This window comes from Geotrypetes seraphini, chromosome 8, assembly GCF_902459505.1.
Source record: "Geotrypetes seraphini chromosome 8, aGeoSer1.1, whole genome shotgun sequence".
Taxonomy (NCBI): Eukaryota; Metazoa; Chordata; class Amphibia; order Gymnophiona; family Dermophiidae; genus Geotrypetes; species Geotrypetes seraphini.
Window position 1 is genome coordinate 64744253 of NC_047091.1, and position 19629 is coordinate 64763881.

The 19629-nt window shown below is 43.3% G+C and overlaps 1 protein-coding gene across 2 annotated transcripts in view; it reads right to left on the reverse strand.

Moving 5' to 3' along the window:
* Window positions 1-19629, reverse strand: part of DPP3 (dipeptidyl peptidase 3) — a 165437-nt gene that overhangs the window by 81568 nt on the left and 64240 nt on the right. For both annotated transcript variants that reach the window (XM_033954494.1, XM_033954495.1), the window contains exons 5-6: window positions 13959-14033; window positions 10382-10475 (exon numbers count right to left, since the gene is read on the reverse strand). In XM_033954494.1, the coding sequence (XP_033810385.1) occupies window positions 10382-10475; window positions 13959-14033 (169 nt within the window). The remainder of the gene's footprint in view (window positions 1-10381; window positions 10476-13958; window positions 14034-19629) is intronic.

Genomic DNA, 19629 nt, shown 5'->3' on the forward strand with positions numbered 1-19629 from the left:
CTTTTAATTTTAATAATTCTTGTAGTGTATTATTTTCCCATTTTTCAATTAATTTATTTTCTAATAATTTAATTTGCTTTCCCATCTCAATAAATTGTTTTTTTTTTTGTTTATTAATAAATGTTGAATATGAAATAATATTTCCTCTCATAGTTGCTTTAAAAGCATCCCATAAGATCTCAGCATTAATATCATCTGATTCATTAAATTGAAAGAATTCTTGCATTTTTATTTTAAAGTCTTCAAGAAATTTTGAATCCGCTAATAAATCATTATTAAATCTCCAAATTAAATCAAAATTTTCAACATCATTATTTTGAAGATTAATCCACACACCAGCATGATCTGAAATTATAATAGAATCAATTGCTGCTTTTAAGACACGCTGCGCTATATTATTAGAAACAAATATATAATCAATTCGTGAAAAAGATTTATGGACCTGAGAACAAAAAGAAAATTCCTGATCATTAAAATGAAGAATTCGCCATATATCTACTAAATCACAAGATGTTATCAAATTATCTAAGCCTAATGATTTCATAACTTTACTTGGTTTTTTATCCAAAATCGGATCCATTACAGCATTGAAATCCCCTGCTACTATTAAATTAGATGTAGCCAGTGGTAAGAGCAATTGTTGAATTTGTTTAAAAAACTCCATTTGATTCGTATTAGGAGCATACAAATTGAATAAGTTCAGGGTTGTATTTCCCAGGACCATCTCGATATGTACCCATCTACCTAAGGGATCATAATTAATTAATTTAAAATCTGCATTACATTTTTTGTTTATTAGAATAGCCACTCCAGCTTTTTTCTTTAAAGCCGGTGCAAATAAACATTTAGAAATCCAACCTCCAGATAATTTTTTTGATTCAATTTCCGAAAGATGGGTTTCTTGAATGAAGTAAATGTCCGCATTTTGATTTTTAAGGAACGATAATAATTTCTTCTTCTTAATAGGATGATTTAAACCATTGACATTCAGCGAATACATTTTTATATCCATCTAATTAATAATTATATTTTAACCAATATTCTATGATAATTTACACGATTATCTCCTAGCACATTCATTAATAATTCATGTTCTATCCCACCCATTATTTTCCCTCCCCTCCCACCCATTATCATATTCTGATTTGGAACACGCATTGGTCATGCAAAACCTACATCTCCATCTCCAGGCAACTAATAATTCATTATATTATTACTAAAAAAAAAAAACACATTTCTAAATTCAATATATTCTTTATACTTCCACCCTTATATAATTGGAATTTATATCCATTTAATCTATAATATTTTATAAATTTACTAAGAATTATATATATCTAATTTATAAAATTAAAATCAATATCATGCATACATGTAATATTATACTCTTCATAAATAAACATATTACAATATAGCTCTATTTTTCAATATATATCTATATAGATCTTCATATAAATTATATATATTCATTTTTATATAAATATATAAATATTAATTTTAATAAAATTTCAAATCAATCATTTTCATAGATCATCTTCATAATAAATTAATTTGAATAATTAGTTGAATAAAATATACATTTTATATCAATAAATAAGTTTTATAATAAATTCATATTTTATTAATTATCAAACAATCAGTTACTTATTTTCTTATTTTTCATTATCATTTAATATGTCTGAATAATTGATTCAAATAAAAATTTTATTTTCGATATCTATTTTATTAATTAATCTTGTCAATAATCAAATTATTTCCTTGTATATATTTCATAAACTTATAATTTTCTTATACGAATTTGAAATATTGTTTTTATAATAAATTAATATATTTCATTTTTTATTCTTATTTTCAATATATCAATAATAAATTTTTCCTATAAATATTTTTAATGATAATTTCTTTGTAAATCATTTCATTATTCCTTAATCATAATAAGTTAATATGCTATATGATTGAATAAATTTTCTATTTTGTTTAAAACATGTAATTTATATAAATTTTAAATTTTTTTTTTTTTTTATATATATATATTTTTTTTTTTTTATTTATTTATTTATTTATTTATTTATTTATTTTTTTTAATATTAATGATTGTGGATGCTAATATTTTATTAATAAATAATTTAATAAAATAATATTATATTATTGCATCCACTATATCAATAAATATGAATTATTTTTCCAGTTAATACCTTTTATTATATCTTAATTTTTATTTTTTTTTTTTATTAATACTCTTCTTTATTTTCCCTTTTTTCCATCTTCTTTCTTCTTTCTTCTTTCTTCTTTCTTCAACTGAATTGTTCTGTTTTTTATGTAAACTTAGGTTCTTTTTGTGTCAGAAATTCTTTCAGTTTTTCCGGGTCTTGAAAGTATATGGATTTATTTCCACTGGATATTCTCATAGTGGATGGATAATATAATCCATATATGTATCCTTTTTCTTTCAGCTGCTGTCTGTATGTAAGGAATTGTTTTCTTATGTTTGCTGTATATTTAGCAAAATCTGGTACTAAAATCAGTTTTGATCCTTTATAATTCAAGTTTTTATTTGCTTTTGCCATTTTTAATATTTCTTGAGCTTGTTGATACCTTAACACCTTGAATATCAAAGGTCTTGGAGCAGTCTGATTTACTGGCTTTCTTGTTGGGATTCTGTGGGCTCTTTCAATTTCTAACGGCCATTTTGAATTGAGCTGAAGCAGTTTAGGTAAAAGATTTTCCAGAAATAACACAGGATCTTCCCCTTCAATATTTTCAGCCAGCCCCAAAATTCTGATGTTCTTTCTTTTTCCTCGGTTTTCCATGTCCACCATTTGATTTTTTAAAGCTGTTACTTCTTTTTTATCTTTGTCATATTCCTGTGTGAAGGAATCAAACCTCTCCATTTTTTCTTCCAGCACTGTCATTCTCAGTCTCTCCGTTTGGATCTCTTGTTTCATAATAAGAAGTTCTTCTTTGACTTCAGATATTTTGTTGGCGTTTTCAGTCAGCATTAATTTTATTTTGAACAGTTCTGTCATAATGTCTGACTTTTCAGTGAGTTCTTCAGTCTCCATCGGGAACGGCACACTCGATGGTGACAGAGGAGTAACTTTTGTTCTTTTTGCAGAGATACCCGATGTCGAAGGTTTTTCAGCTTTCCCCTGCTTCATATTCGCCATCTCCGACGTTGTTTTATGTGTTTTTAATCGCGATTCAAAAAAGTAGAAGTTTTATTTTTATTCCGTTTGTTGCCTGGATACGGGAGCGCTGCAGTTAGGCTGCCATATCGTGCGCGCTCCAAGCCACGCCCCCCAAGCTTTACTATTTTTGAGGAACTTTGTTATACTGATTTTGTGTTTCCTGACATTGTTACCACCAGCAGGGCCTTTCACCTTGAAAAGGCATGCTCGGATTTGTGTTTTTGCACGCTACCCGGTAGCCCTACTGAGGACCCGGTACCAGGAGTGTGACAACTTGTAAAAGCCTTTTTCTACCTCTATAATAGAATAGAACAGAGACACTACTAGGATCCCTTGCTGATACAGCTAAACAATACCTCAGTGCAGGCAAAAAAATGCTGCTCTTACAATTGGATCCGACAGCAGCATTTGACCTGGTAGACCATAACATCCTACTGCAAATTTTGGACACAATAGGTATCACTGATAAGGTATACTCATGGTTTGAAGGATTCCTAAAATCCAGAACCTACAGAGTACCCCAAGGATCTCCATTATCCCCTACTCTCTTCAATCTCTATATTGCCTCCCTCGGTGCCTGCCTGGACAAACTAGGCCTAATCTCATACCTTTTTGATCAACTCAAGCCTTCTATGACAAACACACTACACCAAACACTAGAAACAGTAGTAACATGGATGAGAGATCATAAACTAAGCTGAACCCAGACAAAACAAAATTCATCCCCCTCGAAAATAACAAAGTCTCAACCATAACCAATATAGAAATTAACTCAATCAATTACCCCATTCAACCCACCCTAAAACTACTAGGAATGACGATAGATAGATGCTGCACCATGCAACCACAAATCAATTAAAAATATAGAAATCATTCGCAGTTATGAGAAACTTAAGACAAGTTCGAAAATTCTTCGATAGAACACAATTCCAGCTCTTAGTACAATCCCTAGTCCTAGGTCTTTTAGACTATTGCAACATTCTCTACCTCCCCTGCCCAGCAACAATGATAAAACAACTACAAACAATCCAAAACACAGCACTGAGACTTATCTTTTCATTGAGGAAACACGACCACATCACAGAGGCATGCCTCAACTCACACTGGCTTCCAATTCTGGCAAGAATACTATTCAAATTCTACTGCCTACTATTTAAAACCATAAATGGTGACAGCCCAACCTACCTGAACAACCACCTTATCCAAACTACATCAACTAGACATAGGAAAACCCACACTCCATTCACGCACCCTCCTATCAAAGAAGTCAAACGGAAAAAACTATATGATGGCCTCCTAGCCACATAAGCAGCAAAACTCGACAACCAAATCTCCAATCTACTGATTATGACTCCAGACTACAAAACATTCAGAAAAGAAATAAAGTCCCTACTTTTCAAGAAATTCCTGCAAATGACTTAATATCACTAGCTTCTTCCCACTCCCAATACCACTTCCCAATACATTCCCAAGTCCCCAAAACAACCTCATCCACTCTTTATCTCCTCTAGAAATTACCAGATATCTTCTTCTTATAATACATTTTTTGTAATTCTTTTGGAATCCGCCTTGAATCGCAAGGCAATGGCAGAATAGAAATCTCTAATGTAATGTTTTTCTGTGTTTTAGTACCAAGCATATACTGTACATGATATGTTATATTAAGCCTATTTCTACACAATGGCTGTCATTGTCATTAATTTCACTTCCCGCTGAACCAAGGACCTAGGGTGTATTGTAGGGCCACAACCTTACAATCCACAGTTCTCCAACTGTGTTTGAAGGTATTGAACTCTACTGATCTCAATTTTCCAATGGTGTTAGAAACTGACCATAAATCTAGATTCTAGGCGATGTGAGGCTCATAATAATAATTTAAAAAAAAAAAAGTCTAAAAAGTGGCCTAAATGGGTACTTGGACGATCAAAAAGCCTGATCATCCAAGTACCCATAATCAAAGCTGGTTTTAGATGTATGTAAAACCAGCTTAAGCCTTTCCCCTGCCTCTAAATGCATAAATATGTTAAAAAGCAGTGATTCCAGCACAGACCCCTGGGGAACCCCACTATTAAACTTGCAATATAAGCAGATAGAAAGATTTAAAACTGTTTCACTGTAACATACAACTTCTCTCTAGAAAATCTTTTAAAAGATTCTTATGTTCTTTTTTTCTTCACCACAGACCTATACACAGTGTTATATCACTCTGGCGTATTGGCATTTACAAAAGGAGGAAAAAGCCTCAGATCCCCATCTACTGCCAGAACAAGTCTTCATGTAGACTGGAAAGGGAATCTACCTCATCGGTTCAAAAAACCGTCTTGTGCCCCCACCTTCCTAATTTAAATTATGCAAATGTCAATTTATATTAATGCTTATACTCATGCTTGTATTAAAGATGACTGTTAACTCAAAGGCACAGTTCTTAGATTAATTCAATTAAATCCATAGAGAAAACGTCTCCTTTCAAACATGGGGAAAAATTAATTCAGCTACTTATCTTTCCTCATCCTAGTTCACTGCAAATACTCCATTCTGTTTTACACTGGAATTCTACACTGTTCTCAAATCATCCTCCAATGGCGACCAGTCAGTGTTTCGCTGATAACTGCATCAGGGATATGTACCCTCACGGAGTGAGGTGCCGACCAGCAAACATCAGGTCCATATCCAATGGCCTGTCAAGCACCTTCTCAGCCCAAAGAAAATGTGTACGTTTCTTGCCAATGCTATATATGATTGCAGCAGACCTCCTCAGAAGCAAGTGGGTTTCTGGCCTCCTTTTGATCCGAGAGATGCTTATTAGAGAATGACACGGTGGCGGTTTACCCGCGGCCACCGCATTTTAGCCGCGGGTCACCCGCCGAAAACGGGGAAGAAAACTAGCAGTCGCTGCGGCGACGGGGACAAGGCCATTCACCGCCCGCGGGGCGGTGAATGGTCTTGTCCCCGCAGTGAGGCATGAAGGATCGCGCGGTCCCCGCAGCTCACACCCGCCTGCCCAATCGATTCTAGTGTTTAGCCAGCTCTCTCCCTTCTCCTCACCTTAGTTTGTAGATTTTCTTTTTCGGCGACCCGCACGCTATCAGAGAGCCACGCACCCGCTGCTGCTCAGTTTCGATCTTCTGCTCTGACGCAACCGGAAACAGGAAGTTGCAGCAGAGCAGAAGATTGAACACTGAGCAGCCGCGCGTGCGCGGCTCTTTGGGAAAGCGTGCAGGTCGCCGAAAAAGAAAACCTATAAACTAAGGTGAGGAGAAGGGAGAGAGCTGGCTAAACACTAGGATCGATTGGGCAGGCAGGTAGTGGCTGCGGGGACCGTGTGATCGCTAGTGTTCCCGGCTCAAATTGGAAGGAGGGAGTGAAAGGGAAAAGGATTCTGGGCCAAGGGGATGAAGTCGGAAAGAAAAACCCACAGCAGGAAAGAAAGGGAAGGACTGGCAGGTGAGCCAGATGCTAGAAGCATGGGGGGGGGGGGGGAAGAAAGAGGGAAAAAAGCTAGATGGGGTTGAAAAGAAGAGACACACTGGTATGGAAGAGGAAGATAGGGGAAATCTGGACACAGGAAGGTAACAGAAAGAGGGGAAATTATGTGCATGGGGCATAGGGACAGAGACATAAAGGGGACATGCCTTGGGGATGGTATATGGACACAGGGGGGGCAATGACAGATACATAGGGGAGATATTAGAAATGGAGAAAATAGGAGCACAGAAGCGAGATGGTTTGTGGGGATGGGACAGGGACCGAGCTTGCAGGCTCCAGTGGCTTGCACAAATTACATTGTAACGTGCCATGAAAATAAGAGGAAGGAAGGTAGATAGGCCACGCGAGAGGAGCTGAAGGGTAGTAGAAAGGAACAGATGGTAAAGGAGGGAGGGAAGGGTGGTGGTGGAAAGGAATAGAACAGACATTGAAGGAGGGTGGAGAGGAACAGACCCCCAAGGGAAATGTGGAAGACAGAGTGGGAAGAAGACAGATGCCAGACTATGCGGGAGCGGAGGGAAGAAGATGGGTGCTAGACCAATTGGGGGGGGGGGTTAAGGGAGAGGCACAGTAACAGCAAATGGAAGACGCAGAGAGAAGACACACAGTGGATGGAAGAAATTCAATGAGAAGATGTGGAAAGCAGAAACCAGACAACAAAGGTAGAAAAAAAAATTATATTTATTTATTTATTTTTTGCTTTAGGATAAAATAGTATATTAGTTGTGTTGATAAAAATTTATAAACAAAGCCCTGCCAGCTGAACATCTCTTTCTCTAGTTCAGCAGCAGGAACTTTGATTTATAAGAAAGGAATAAGCTAAATATTACAGTACAAAGGCTTACATGGATGCAGCGGGGACGGTGACGGGGCGGTGAATGGGATGGCAGTGGCGGTGACGGGGCGGTGAAAGGGATGGCGGTGACGGTGACGGGGCGGTGAAGGGAACGGCGGTGACGGGGCGGTGCAGAGGATGGTGGGCCAGTGACGGGGCGGTGACGGGGACAGATTTTTTCCCCGTGTCATTCTCTAATGCTTATCTACATATTCCTATCCAGATGTGTCATCAGCAATTCCTTCACTTTGCAATTTTGGGTCAGCACTTGCAATTTTGTGTGCTTCCCTTTGGGCTGGAAACTGCTTTCCACACCTTTTCCAAGGTGATGGTGATGGTGGCTGCAACTCGGATAGAAGAAAGGTTTCCTTATAAACCCTTATCTAGACAATTGGCTGATCCAGGTGAAGTCTGTCCGGGAAAGCGTACAGGCCAATATGCAGGTGGTGCAGGTTCTGCATTAGCTGGGGTGGGTCATCAATAAATCCAAAAGCAATGATAGCTTGTACCACGAGGGTAAAAATATCAATACTCTGTTTAAGAGACTCTGCCCTGTGGTGCTTAGGGTGTTTCAGGGCTGCACCATCATTCACCAGGACTGTATTTTTCTTCATCACTGTCGAAACCTCTGCATCTGCCATAGGTTGACACAGAGATTAGTGATCTTGTTCCAGAATAAAACAGAGCTTCACCAGAGCGTAATAGCTGCAGCATCTGGAGAATTCCACTAAGCCTGGATGATATCCCTAATGTCCTGATGCAAAGGAAAGGACTGATTAAGCCTTCTGAATACCTTTCACCAGAGGGTCAACTTTAAGGGCTGTCTGCTCCTCATCAAATTTAAGAACTAAAGACACCTGCACTATCTGCTCCTGAAAGTCTTCACAGTGAAAAATTCTTTTCCCAGGGATCCACACATCCAGCATCCGTAGGTGAATGGTTTTTCATCCCTCATAAACTGCTCATCTTCAAAAGTAAGTGAAGCAGAGACCAGGAAATCATTGTCCTTCTCCTCCCCTTCCTTGATACGCTTCTGCTTCTTGAACGAAGGGGACAAGCCCTTCTAGGCTCTGGTGTTTCTGGCTTCCCAGACTGCCATTGAAAAAAATCCTTATACATAAGAACAAATCTGTGGAGAAGCCAATACCAAGGCTTCCCCCAGTTCTGCCTGTACCTGAGACCTTGAAGATAAAAGAGCTGCCTCTAGTCATGGAGTCTGAGGTGAAACCACTACGGGATTTAAAATGGCAGTGGCTCCCACCGAAATCAAGACCACGACCATCTCAAGAGTACTTATATTAGCTGCTTTCTGATGCTGATCCCAGCTTTCCTCAGGGGACAGACAAAGTGCTGACAATGCTTACAAGCACTGGCCTCATCTAAGCACTTGATGTGATTCTTTTACCAAATTCATGCTGCTGTAGGAGGGGGAGTTGTGAGAATGTGCAACAAAGAAAAATTTGCCTGCAAAAGGTAAGGCCACAAATACAACAGCCACAGAGCACTGCCAAAACTAATGGAAGCATTTATTTTTCTTTGCTAATATTAAGGTCCTATTGATTTTTTTTTTTTTATGTTGCAAATCATCTCTCACAGGCACCCAGGCAACCTAAGGGGCCAAGGCATAAAATGACTTCCACAGAAGGAAACCGCTCAGGGACAAGGAACTAGAAGGTAGAGGGAGGGAGGGAAGGGGAGAGAGGTTGACATTCCTGGGGCACAAAGGGGCCACAATCCCAATGAGCAGCAAAAAAGAAGCAGGAGCAGAAAAAATAAATCATATTTTTTATTTTCTTAAATAAGGCCTACCAGACCAGACGAGACTGCACAGGCTTGCATCTCTACCACCTGCTGGGAGACTAAGAAATACTGATTCTAGGAGGGAATGCACAGCTATCTTACAGGCTTCAGCACAAGTCTTTAGCTCTCAATCTACACCTGCTGGTAGGAGTGCATAGACACATCTCTTTCTGAAGACATGGCCAAGGCTTCAACATATACAGATGTTAAAAGAAGCAAAAATGCCAGAATTCACTTCTCTTTTTTTTCCTTTTACTTGTAAAGGAGAAGGCAGGAGGAAGAAGATAGGAGTGGGAGGAGATGAACCTAGCATTACTAGATATGCCCCCAAGTAGGCAGAACAGAAAGCCTAAACCTCAGCTCAACTGGAACCAGGAGCAAGCATCTGCAGAACAGTCCAGGAGCTACATAAGAAACTATCTTACATCTGCTGGAAATACAGAATACAGAACTAGATCACCTGCACAGTGTAACTTTTGACAGAGTTCAATTTTGTCTTCTTTAGCCTAACCTGTACGCAGACAGGCATAATCCACAACTTCTAAACTGATCTATTGATGGACACAAGGAAATGTTACTTTTGTCTCTTCTGCGTAGCACCTAGATAAGGGTTGGAAATGCTGGATATGGTCTTGGTTCAAATCCCAATGTGGCTTCTTGTGATTCTGGGCAAGAGATTTAATCCTCCACTGCCTCAGATACAAACATAGATTGTGAGCCCTCAGGGACAGAAAAATATATACTATACCTGAATGTAACTAACCTTGAGTGACAAGTAACTCCCGTAGTAGGAAACTAAGGTTAGTACCAGGTAGACTTCTAAGGTCTATGGCCCAGAAATAACAAAGAAATAAAGACATTTTAATTTAATCTTGAAATTGTGATTACAGGGCAGACTGGATGTATCATTCAGGTCTTTATCTACTGTCATTTACTATGTTACTAAGTAAAAAACAAAGTATAAGTTAACTACAATATTCCTTTCCTCTTTCCCTTTAAGAAAATGAGGAAGTGTGCAGAACTGATAAAGCAGCTGTAAACAGTTCCTGCCTCTGTTCAGAAGGGTACTCACCATTCATGGCAGCTGAGGCGAGCCGGACCTCGTAGTAGCATGGCTCGTCACTGGCCTCAGTCTTAAAGAGGCGGGTGTTATAGGCACTGATGTTCTGAAAGAAAAAGGGGGGGGGGAATATGTCAGGTGTTAGTACTTGAAGGTCCCGCTCCTGAGTCAAAAGTCTAGATTCCATTCCAGGGAGGGGTAGAGGGAAAGGAAGGCAGGATTCTCTTTTTATCAGGATTTAGGTTTCTATTTTATTAGTCTTACAGAAACAGAGAAAAATGAAGGCAGAAAAAGACCATAAGGCCTATGCAGTTTCCCCATTCACAGCATCTACTATCCTTTCCTCTCCCTTAGAGATCCTATGTAGTTGTTCCAAGCTTGATTGAATTCAGATACAGACTTTGTTTCTATCACCTCCACTGGGAGATTCCATGTATTCACCAACCTTTCTGTGAAAAAGTTATTTCTTTAGGTTATACCCGAGTTTGTCCCCTTTCACCTTCTTCTTATGCTCCATCATTGCAGCAGTTCCTTTTAATTGAAAGAGGATTGCCTCCTGTGCATTTATGCGACAGAGGTATTTACCGTATTTTCGCGGATATAACGCGCACCATTGTAAAACGCGCACAGGGGTATAGCGCGCAGAAATCACGATGATATGTACAAAAACTTTTCTATACCGCGCTCAGACATATAACGCGCATGCTGCCCGACTCTCCTTTCGCCCGCCCTGACTTTCCGTGCGCTGTCCCGACTCTCCGTTCACCCCCCCTGACTTCCGTGCACTGCCCTGACTTTCCGTGCGCTGTCCCGACTCTCCGTTCACCCCCCCTGACTTTCCGTGCACTGTCCTCCCTTGAAGTCCTGTCCCCCCTTGAAGGTCTGTCCCCATCCTGAAAGCCTGATGCCCCCCCCGACGTCCGATACATCCCCCCCCCCCCCGGCAGGACCACTCGCACCCTTACCCCGAAGGACCGCCGACTCCCCAACAATATCGGGCCAGGAGGGAGCCCAAACCCTCCTGGCCACGGCGACCCCCTAACCCCACCCCGCACTACATTACGGGCAGGAGGGATCCCAGGCCCTCCTGCCCTCGACGCAAACCCCCCTCCCCTCCAGCCGACCCGCGACCCCCCTGGCCGACCCCCACGACCCCCCCACCCCCCTTCCCCGTACCTTTGGAAGTTGGCCGGACAGACGGGAGCCAAACCCGCCTGTCCGGCAGGCAGCCAACGAAGGAATGAGGCCGGATTGGCCCATCCGTCCTAAAGCTCCGCCTACTGGTGGGGCCTAAGGCGCGTGGGCCAATCAGAATAGGCCCTGGAGCCTTAGGTCCCACCTGGGGGCGCGGCCTGAGGCACATGGGCCAAACCCGACCATGTGCCTCAGGCCGCGCCCCCAGGTGGGACCTAAGGCTCCAGGGCCTATTCTGATTGGCCCACGCGCCTTAGGCCCCACCAGTAGGCGGAGCTTTAGGACGGATGGGCCAATCCGGCCTCATTCCTTCGTTGGCTGCCTGCCGGACAGGCGGGTTTGGCTCCCGTCTGTCCGGCCAACTTCCAAAGGTACGGGGAAGGGGGGTGGGGGGGTCGGCCAGGGGGGTCGCGGGTCGGTCGGAGGTTCTTGGGGGGGGGCGGTCGTTGGAGGGAGGGGGGTTTGCGTCGAGGGCAGGAGGGCCTGGGATCCCTCCTGCCCGTAATGTAGTGCGGGGTGGGGTTAGGGGGTCGCCGTGGCCAGGAGGGTTTGGGCTCCCTTCTGGCCCAACTACACAAAGGTACGGGGAAGGCGGGTGGGGGTGTCGTGGGGGTCGGCCAGGGGGGTCGCGGGTCGGCTGGGGGACGGGCGGAGGTTCTTGGGGGGGGGCGGTCGTTCGGGGGAGGGGGTTTGCGTCGAGGGCAGGAGGGCCTGGGATCCCTCCTGCCCGTAATGTAGTGCGGGGTGGGGTTAGGGGGTCGCCGTGGCCAGGAGGGTTTGGGCTCCCTCCTGGCCCGATATTGTTGGGGAGTCGGCGGTCCTTCGGGGTGAGGGTGCGAGTGGTCCTGCCGGGGGGGGGGGATGTATCGGACGTCGGGGAGTCGGCCGGGCAAGAGGGCTTGGGCTCCCTCTTGCTCCGATCGTGGATGCGGGTGCGGGTGGGAGCGCGTGCGAGCGGTCGTTCGGGGTGGGGGTGCGAGCGGTCCTGCTGGGGGGGTGAGTCGGGCGGGGTGGGAACTATGTTTAAAAACTTTTCTATACCGCGCTCAGGCATATAACGCGCGAGGGGTATGCGCGGTACGTAAAATCACGTATAACGCGCGCGTTATATCCGCGAAAATACGGTAAACATCTCCCCTCTCCTGCCTTTCTTCCAAAGAGCATATTGCGATCTTTAAATTTTTCCCTATATACTCTGTGGCAAAGACTACTGACCTTTTTAGTATTCAGACTCATTATGTTGATATCTTTTTGAAGATGCAGTCTACAGAATTATACACAGAACTCTAAATGAGGTCTCACCAGAGACCTATACAGAAGCATTATTTCTTCCTTTTTTCTTGCTGGTCATTCCTCTCCCTGTACACCCAAGCATTGTTCTGGCTTTTGCCATTGCCTTTTCTGCCTGTTTGGCCATCTTAAGTTCATCACATATTATCACCTCCAAGTTCAGCTTCTCTTTCATATACAGTACTTCTTCCCCTACATTGCACGGCTCCCTTATGTTTTGTAGCCTAAATCCATGACTGCATTTTTCAGCATTAAATCTTAACTGACAAATTCTAAACCATTCTTCAAGCTTTGCTAGGTCCTTCCTCATGGACAGAGATGCCTACCCCATTGCAGACTTTTGTATCATCCACAAAGAGGCAAACCTTACCACACAGCCCTTCCACTATATTGCTGACAAAAATGTTAAAAAGAAATTGGCCAAGAAACAATCCTTGTGGCACACCACTGGTAATGTCCCTTTCCTCAGAGTGAGCTCCATATACAACTACCCTTTGTTGCCTTCTACTCAAAAAATTCCTAACCCAGCGAGTCATTTTATGTTTTATTGTGCCTTGCTTAACTGGAAGCATGTAGGCAGCACATAAGAATTTTAAATAAATTAAATACATTCTTGGCTTATTATTTTGAGGACAGCAAGTAGAGTCAAAAAAGATTTTAAATCCTCTAGAAGAACCACTGGGGAGCCTGTAAACAAAAGAATGACACAGGAACAAATTTTTCCCAGTCCCTGCAGGAACTCATTTTCAAGTCCCAGCAAATTCTTTTCCTGTCCCTGCCCCATTCCTGCATGCTCTGTCCTCATCTGCACAAGCCTCAAACACATTAAAATCATGTGTTCGAGGCTTGTGCGGTTAAGGCAGAGCTTACAGGAATGGGCAGGGACAGGGACAAAACTCGTGTGGATGGGATGGGGAAACTAGTTCCTGTGGGGACAGGGAAAAATTTGACCATTTCATTCTCTACTGTAAATGGAAAGACCTTGTAGAGGAGGATCCCTGGTGAAAGCTAGACAGAAGGAAGCAAGGAACGAGGCCTTATGGGAAGGATTCCTTATGAGAACTAGATGGTATTGTGATCCAATTAGAAAATAAATTCTTAGTACCTTAGAGTCCAGGAATTTCTGTGCAAGTTCAGCATCTTCCATTGTGCAGTTCTCAGAGAAGTATGTGCTTATACCCTACCAGAGACAGATAACAGAAACAGATCAGACAGAAAAAAACCCCAGTGTAAATACAAGGACTTTTGTTACTTCACAAGACAACTAAAGTATCAAATGCTTCTTGCAAGTACACATATGAATATGGCAAAGGGATGCCCACTCCCTCCTCGCTGGGATCCTCCACCAACCCCCTTCTCCCCCCACCCCCGGTACGTCTACAACAAAGGCTAGCCAGAGGGATGTCTACTCTCTCCGACAGGCAGACCCGCCTTTTCAAAATGGTGGGCTTTCCCCTTCCCATGGCGGAAGTGGGTCAAGAAGAGGTCGGAGACTGGTGAGGCCTCTGAGGAATTTTGATAATAGGGGTTGTTGTGAGATTGGTTTCCCATCCACCAGGGGCATGATAGGAGGATATCGTGGACAAATGAAAACGCACTGAATAAGTCTTGAGACCTGAAGCCAATAAGTAACATAGTAAATGATGGCAGATAAAGACCCGAATAATCTATTCAGTCTACCCTCTCTTTAAACGAAAGATTAGGTTCTTACCTCTGCTAATCTTCTTTCTTGTAAATCCACACTTTATTCCGAGACCAGTGGGTTATTTCCCTCTGCCTGCCAGGGTCTGTAGGAAGCCTTAAAATTTCAAAGGCTTTTCCCCCCCTCTCTTACATACCTCCTTTCTGAGCATGCTCACCAGTCAGTCTGAAAGCAGCCAGGAACATCTGTAGAGGATAAGAAAAGAGAGAGAGGGGTACGGGGACACTCCCCGACAAGTAAGTATATTAACATAAGAACATAACAATAGTTTTACTGGGTCAGACCAATGGTCCATCAAGCCCAGTAGCCCATTCTCACGGTGGCCAATCCAGGTCACTAGTACCTGGCCAAAACCCTTATTCCATTATACCAATACAAGGCAAGCGGTGATTTCCCCCGTGTCTTTCTCAATAACAGACTATGGACTTTTCCTCAAGGAACTTGTCCAAACCTTTCTTGAAACCAGCTACACTATCCGTTCTTACCACATCCTCTGGCATTGCGTTCCAGAGCTTAATTATTCTCCGAGTGAAAAAAAAATTCCTCCAATTGGTTTTAAAAGTATTTCCCTTTAACTTCATCGAGTGTTCCCTAGTCTTTGTAATTTTTGACGGATTTAAAAAAAATTAATAAATAAATCGATCCACTTGTACCCGTTCTACTCCACTCAGGATTTTGTAGACTTCAATCATATCTCCCCTCAGCCTTCTCTTTGCCAAGCTGAAGAGCGCTAACCATTTTAGTCTTTCCTCGTACGATAGGAGTTCCATCCCCTTTACCATCTTGGTCACTCTTCTTTGAACCTTTTCTAGTGCCACTATATCTTTCTTGAGATAAGGAGACCAGAATTGAACGCAATACTCCAAATGAGGTCGCAGCATGGAGCGATACAGGGGCATTATAACATTCTTAGTCTTGTTAACCATCCCTTTTTAAATAATTCCTAACATCCTATTTGCTTTTTTGGCCGCCGCCACACATTGGGCGGAAGATTTCATCATATTGTCTACGATGACACCCAGATCTTTTTCTTGGGCGCTAATCCCAAGGTGGATCCTAGCATCCGATAACTGTGATTCAGGTTATTCTTCCCAATGTGCATTACTTTGCATTTGTCCACATTAAATTTCATCTGCCATTTCGATGCTCAGTCTTCCAGTTTCCTAAGGACCGCCTGCAATTTGTCACAATCCACATGCGTTTTAACAACTTTGAACAGTTTAGTGTCATCTGCAAATTTAATTTCCAGATCATTTAATTTCCAGATCGTTCCAATTTCCAGATCATTTATAAATAAGTTAAATAGCACTGGTCCCAGTACAGACCCCTGCGGCACTCCACTGTTTACTTTCCTCCATTGAGAAAAAAGACCATTTAACCCTACCCTCTGTTTTCTATCCGATAACTGATATTCTGCTCACAATTATAAATGCAAAACAGCAAAAAAAGGGAACATAATCAAATCAGGATAACAAACATCAGTAACTTGAATGACAATAACAGTGCTATAAGTAGAAACAAAATGCACTGACAGAAGGGGGGGGCCCTAACTGGTGACCCCCCTAAACTGAGTGCTAACCCTATTCTGATGGCACTCTAAAATAAACTGGACAGAAACACAGCTCACAAGTATTTGTAAAGGCAGACAATCGGCGAATCAACAAGTATAGGGCGGGTTCCCGGAATAAAGTGTGGATTTACAAGAAAGAAGATTAGCAGAGGTAAGAACCTAATCTTTCATTCTTTGTATAATCCCACTTTATTCCGGGTCCAGTGGGAAGTAACAGAGCAGTCCTGAAAATTCAGGGTGGGACTGATGAGCCCACTGCCAACACAGAGGAACCAAAAGCAGCATCCTGCTTGGCCACAACATCGATCCTGTAAAACTTGGTGAATGTATGCAAGGAGGACCAGGTAGCGGCCCTGCAAATTTCATCCAAAGAAACAGCAGACGACTCCGACAAGAGGAGGAAAACCCCTCTGGTTGAAGAAGCCTGGACCCCAGAGGGGGCCTCTTTCTGACCGCCACATAAGCTATGGAAATGGCCATGCAAACCCACCTGGAAATGGAAGCCATAGAAGTTGGCTTCCCTCTGCAGTCAAGACCCGCCAAGACAAACAGGTGGTCAGAGAGGCGAAACTCATTGGTGACCTCCAAATACTGCAATAAACTTCTGTGCACAACCAAGGACTGCAACACCATCATCTTAACCTCACTATAGCACTAGAAAATACTCTCATGAACACCACCACCACCACCACAGCAACGCCTCAACATTGTACAACTCACTTCTGTATCCAGACTGTATTGTTACTATTCATCACAATAACCTATTATATATTTACTCTTCGCTTTCAATTCTCCTGGAAATGTCCAGACTAACAATTGTAACTTGATGCATTCTTGATTCTATGTACTGTAACGTTCCTGGAAATGTCCAGTCTTCTAACTTGTAATCCGCTTAGAACCGCAAGGCACAAGCGGAATAGAAATCACTAATGTAATGTAATGCTCCTGCGAACCAGAGGAAGCAAAAGCAGGAAGCTGGACTTCCTGATTCACATGGAAAGTGGAAACCACTTTCAGAAGAAAGGAAGGAACAATATGCAGCATCACTGTGGAATCTGTAATCTACAGAAAAGGAACCCTGCCGGAGAGGGCCTGCAGCTCCGAAACAATGCAGACTGAGGAAACAGCCACCAGGAAGACCATCTTGAGCTTGAGATCCATCAGACACACCTGCTCTAGAGGCACATACAGAGGGCAAGAGAGTGAAGAACTAGTTTAAGGTTCCACGTTAGACAGGGAAAGCGCAAGGGAGACCTGAGCTGCAACGCTCCCCATAGAAAACAAACTACATCTGGATAGACTGCCAATGAGCCCCTCAGGGAAGGAGGTCCATACCCAAAAGCCCAGCAGTCTGCACCGGAGCAAAGATACTGCTAGTCCTTACTTCAGACTATTTTGCAGAAACTCCAGGACCCGCGGAATTGATGGAAAAGAAGGATCCACTGGGCGCACCAGGCCCGGTAACACCTCCAAGCCTTTGCAAAAGGCCACCACTATGGACATCTGCTTGCTGTGAAGCAACATGGCGGACACCGCTGAAGAATAGGCCCAGCTAGTCAAGGCTGTGCACTCAAGAGCCATGCCATAAGACCAAAATGGTCCATATCTTGCATCGCAATTGAACCCTGTGTGAGAAGGCAAGAATGACAAGGGAGCCTGAACCCCCGAACCTGTTGGAGCCAAACCAAGTTGGCATGCCATGACCGCCTAGGCTAATTGGGTACTACCAGAATCACCAGACCCTCATGGGTCGCTGTGCACCTCAACAGACATCCTATCATGGGCTATGGAAGGAAGACATAAAGAAGACCCTCCTGGGGCCAGGGTTGACAGCGTCCAGGCCTTTGCCTCCGGCCCCTCAAAGACAACTGAAGAAACGATAGACTTCTTTTTGGACACCGTCGCCATGAGGTTGAATGTGGGACGCCCCCCAATGATCCACTATGCAAAACATTCCCATTTTCTCAACGGCCCATCTGCGTTTCATGGGTGTTCTGGTTTAACCGTATCTGGATGACTGGTTGATCAGAGTGCACTCTCTGACGGAAGGGTGTCAGGCTGTCCATCAGGTGGTACTATTGCTGCAACGTCCATTTGGATGATCAATTTCAGAAAGAGTCACCTTGAGCCCACCCAGAATTTGGAGTACCTAAGAGTTTGCTTCCACACAAGTATCTCTGCCCGTGTCCCATCAGGAGGGACCTTCTGGCCACTCGTCACTACGACTTGACAGTATCTCCAGGTTCTGGGGACCATGGTGGCATCGATCGATGTGGTTCCTTGGACCAGAGCCCACCTGCATCCACTGAATGATGCCCTGCTTTTGTGCTGAAATTCACAACAGGACTCGTTACATGCACCTCTGCCCTGGATAACTGTGGCGCGCAACAGTTTAGGGTGATGGTTGCATCCTCTCTCGTTGTCCCAGGGTTTTCCGCTCTGGGTCTTGGACTGGGTGATCTTGTTGACAGATGTGAGTCTCAAAGGATGGGGAGCAGTGTGCATGTCTGTCTCTGTTCAGGGCCAGTGGGCACCCTCAGAGCGCAAGTGGTTGATCAATTGCCTGGATCTGCGGGCGATTCTGCTGACCTTTCTCTTCCAAGAGTCAGCTCCATCACTGAGCCGTCCATGTGTTCTCAGACAGTGCCACGGTGGTGGCTTATGTCAGTCGTCGGGGGGATGAAGAGTCCCTTTCTGAACATGGAGGCTCAGCTGCTCTTTTGGTGGGTGGAGAGATGCCTTGTGGCACTGTCTGTGGCGCACGTGGCAGGAGTGGACAAGCAGACTTTCTCAGTTGTCAAGACACTGGACCCAGAGTCTGCTTTGAGCTGTGAAACTGTGGCCTTTATTTTCTTGACAAATAGGCTGTCTCCGGTCATCTCCGAGGTCTGAGGCCTTAAGCCTTTAGCCATTGTGTTAGGCCACAATGGCTAAAGCTGTTGTTCATATCATAAGCATCATAGTTGGTTTTCATGAGGTGATAGGTAGATTCTTGAAAGGTGACATGGAGATTGGACACAGAATCTGGTGACACACCATCCAGCTGAGGACCAAGGACCAAATGTTAGTAATGAAAGATTTGGAGTTGATGTACTATAATCTTAGATGAAAACATGGCTCCCCTGGTAGGCCTTATGGCTACTGAGTCCAGGAGATGGCTATCCTTCCCCAGTGGTACATTGAACTGGGTTTGGGACATCTTTGCCTTCCTAACAGCTAACTCAGACACCACTGAGTGGTGTTGTAGCTGCTGAAGATCATGACCAGGGGCCTTTTGAACCTTGTATTTAAAGTCTAGGAACTTGGAAACTGATTGAGGAAGTGCGATGATTTTCTTAGAAGGTGTCTGGCAGGATTGAAAGATGGCTTGGAAGTCTCGCTTGTTCGCCAGTGTAGTGTTTTGGTTAAGGCTGAGAGAGGCAGGGACCTTCTGAAGGAACTTTGAATATGAATATTATTATAAGTGGTCTGAGTCAGAGTCCCCCAGAGAAACATCTGCAAAAC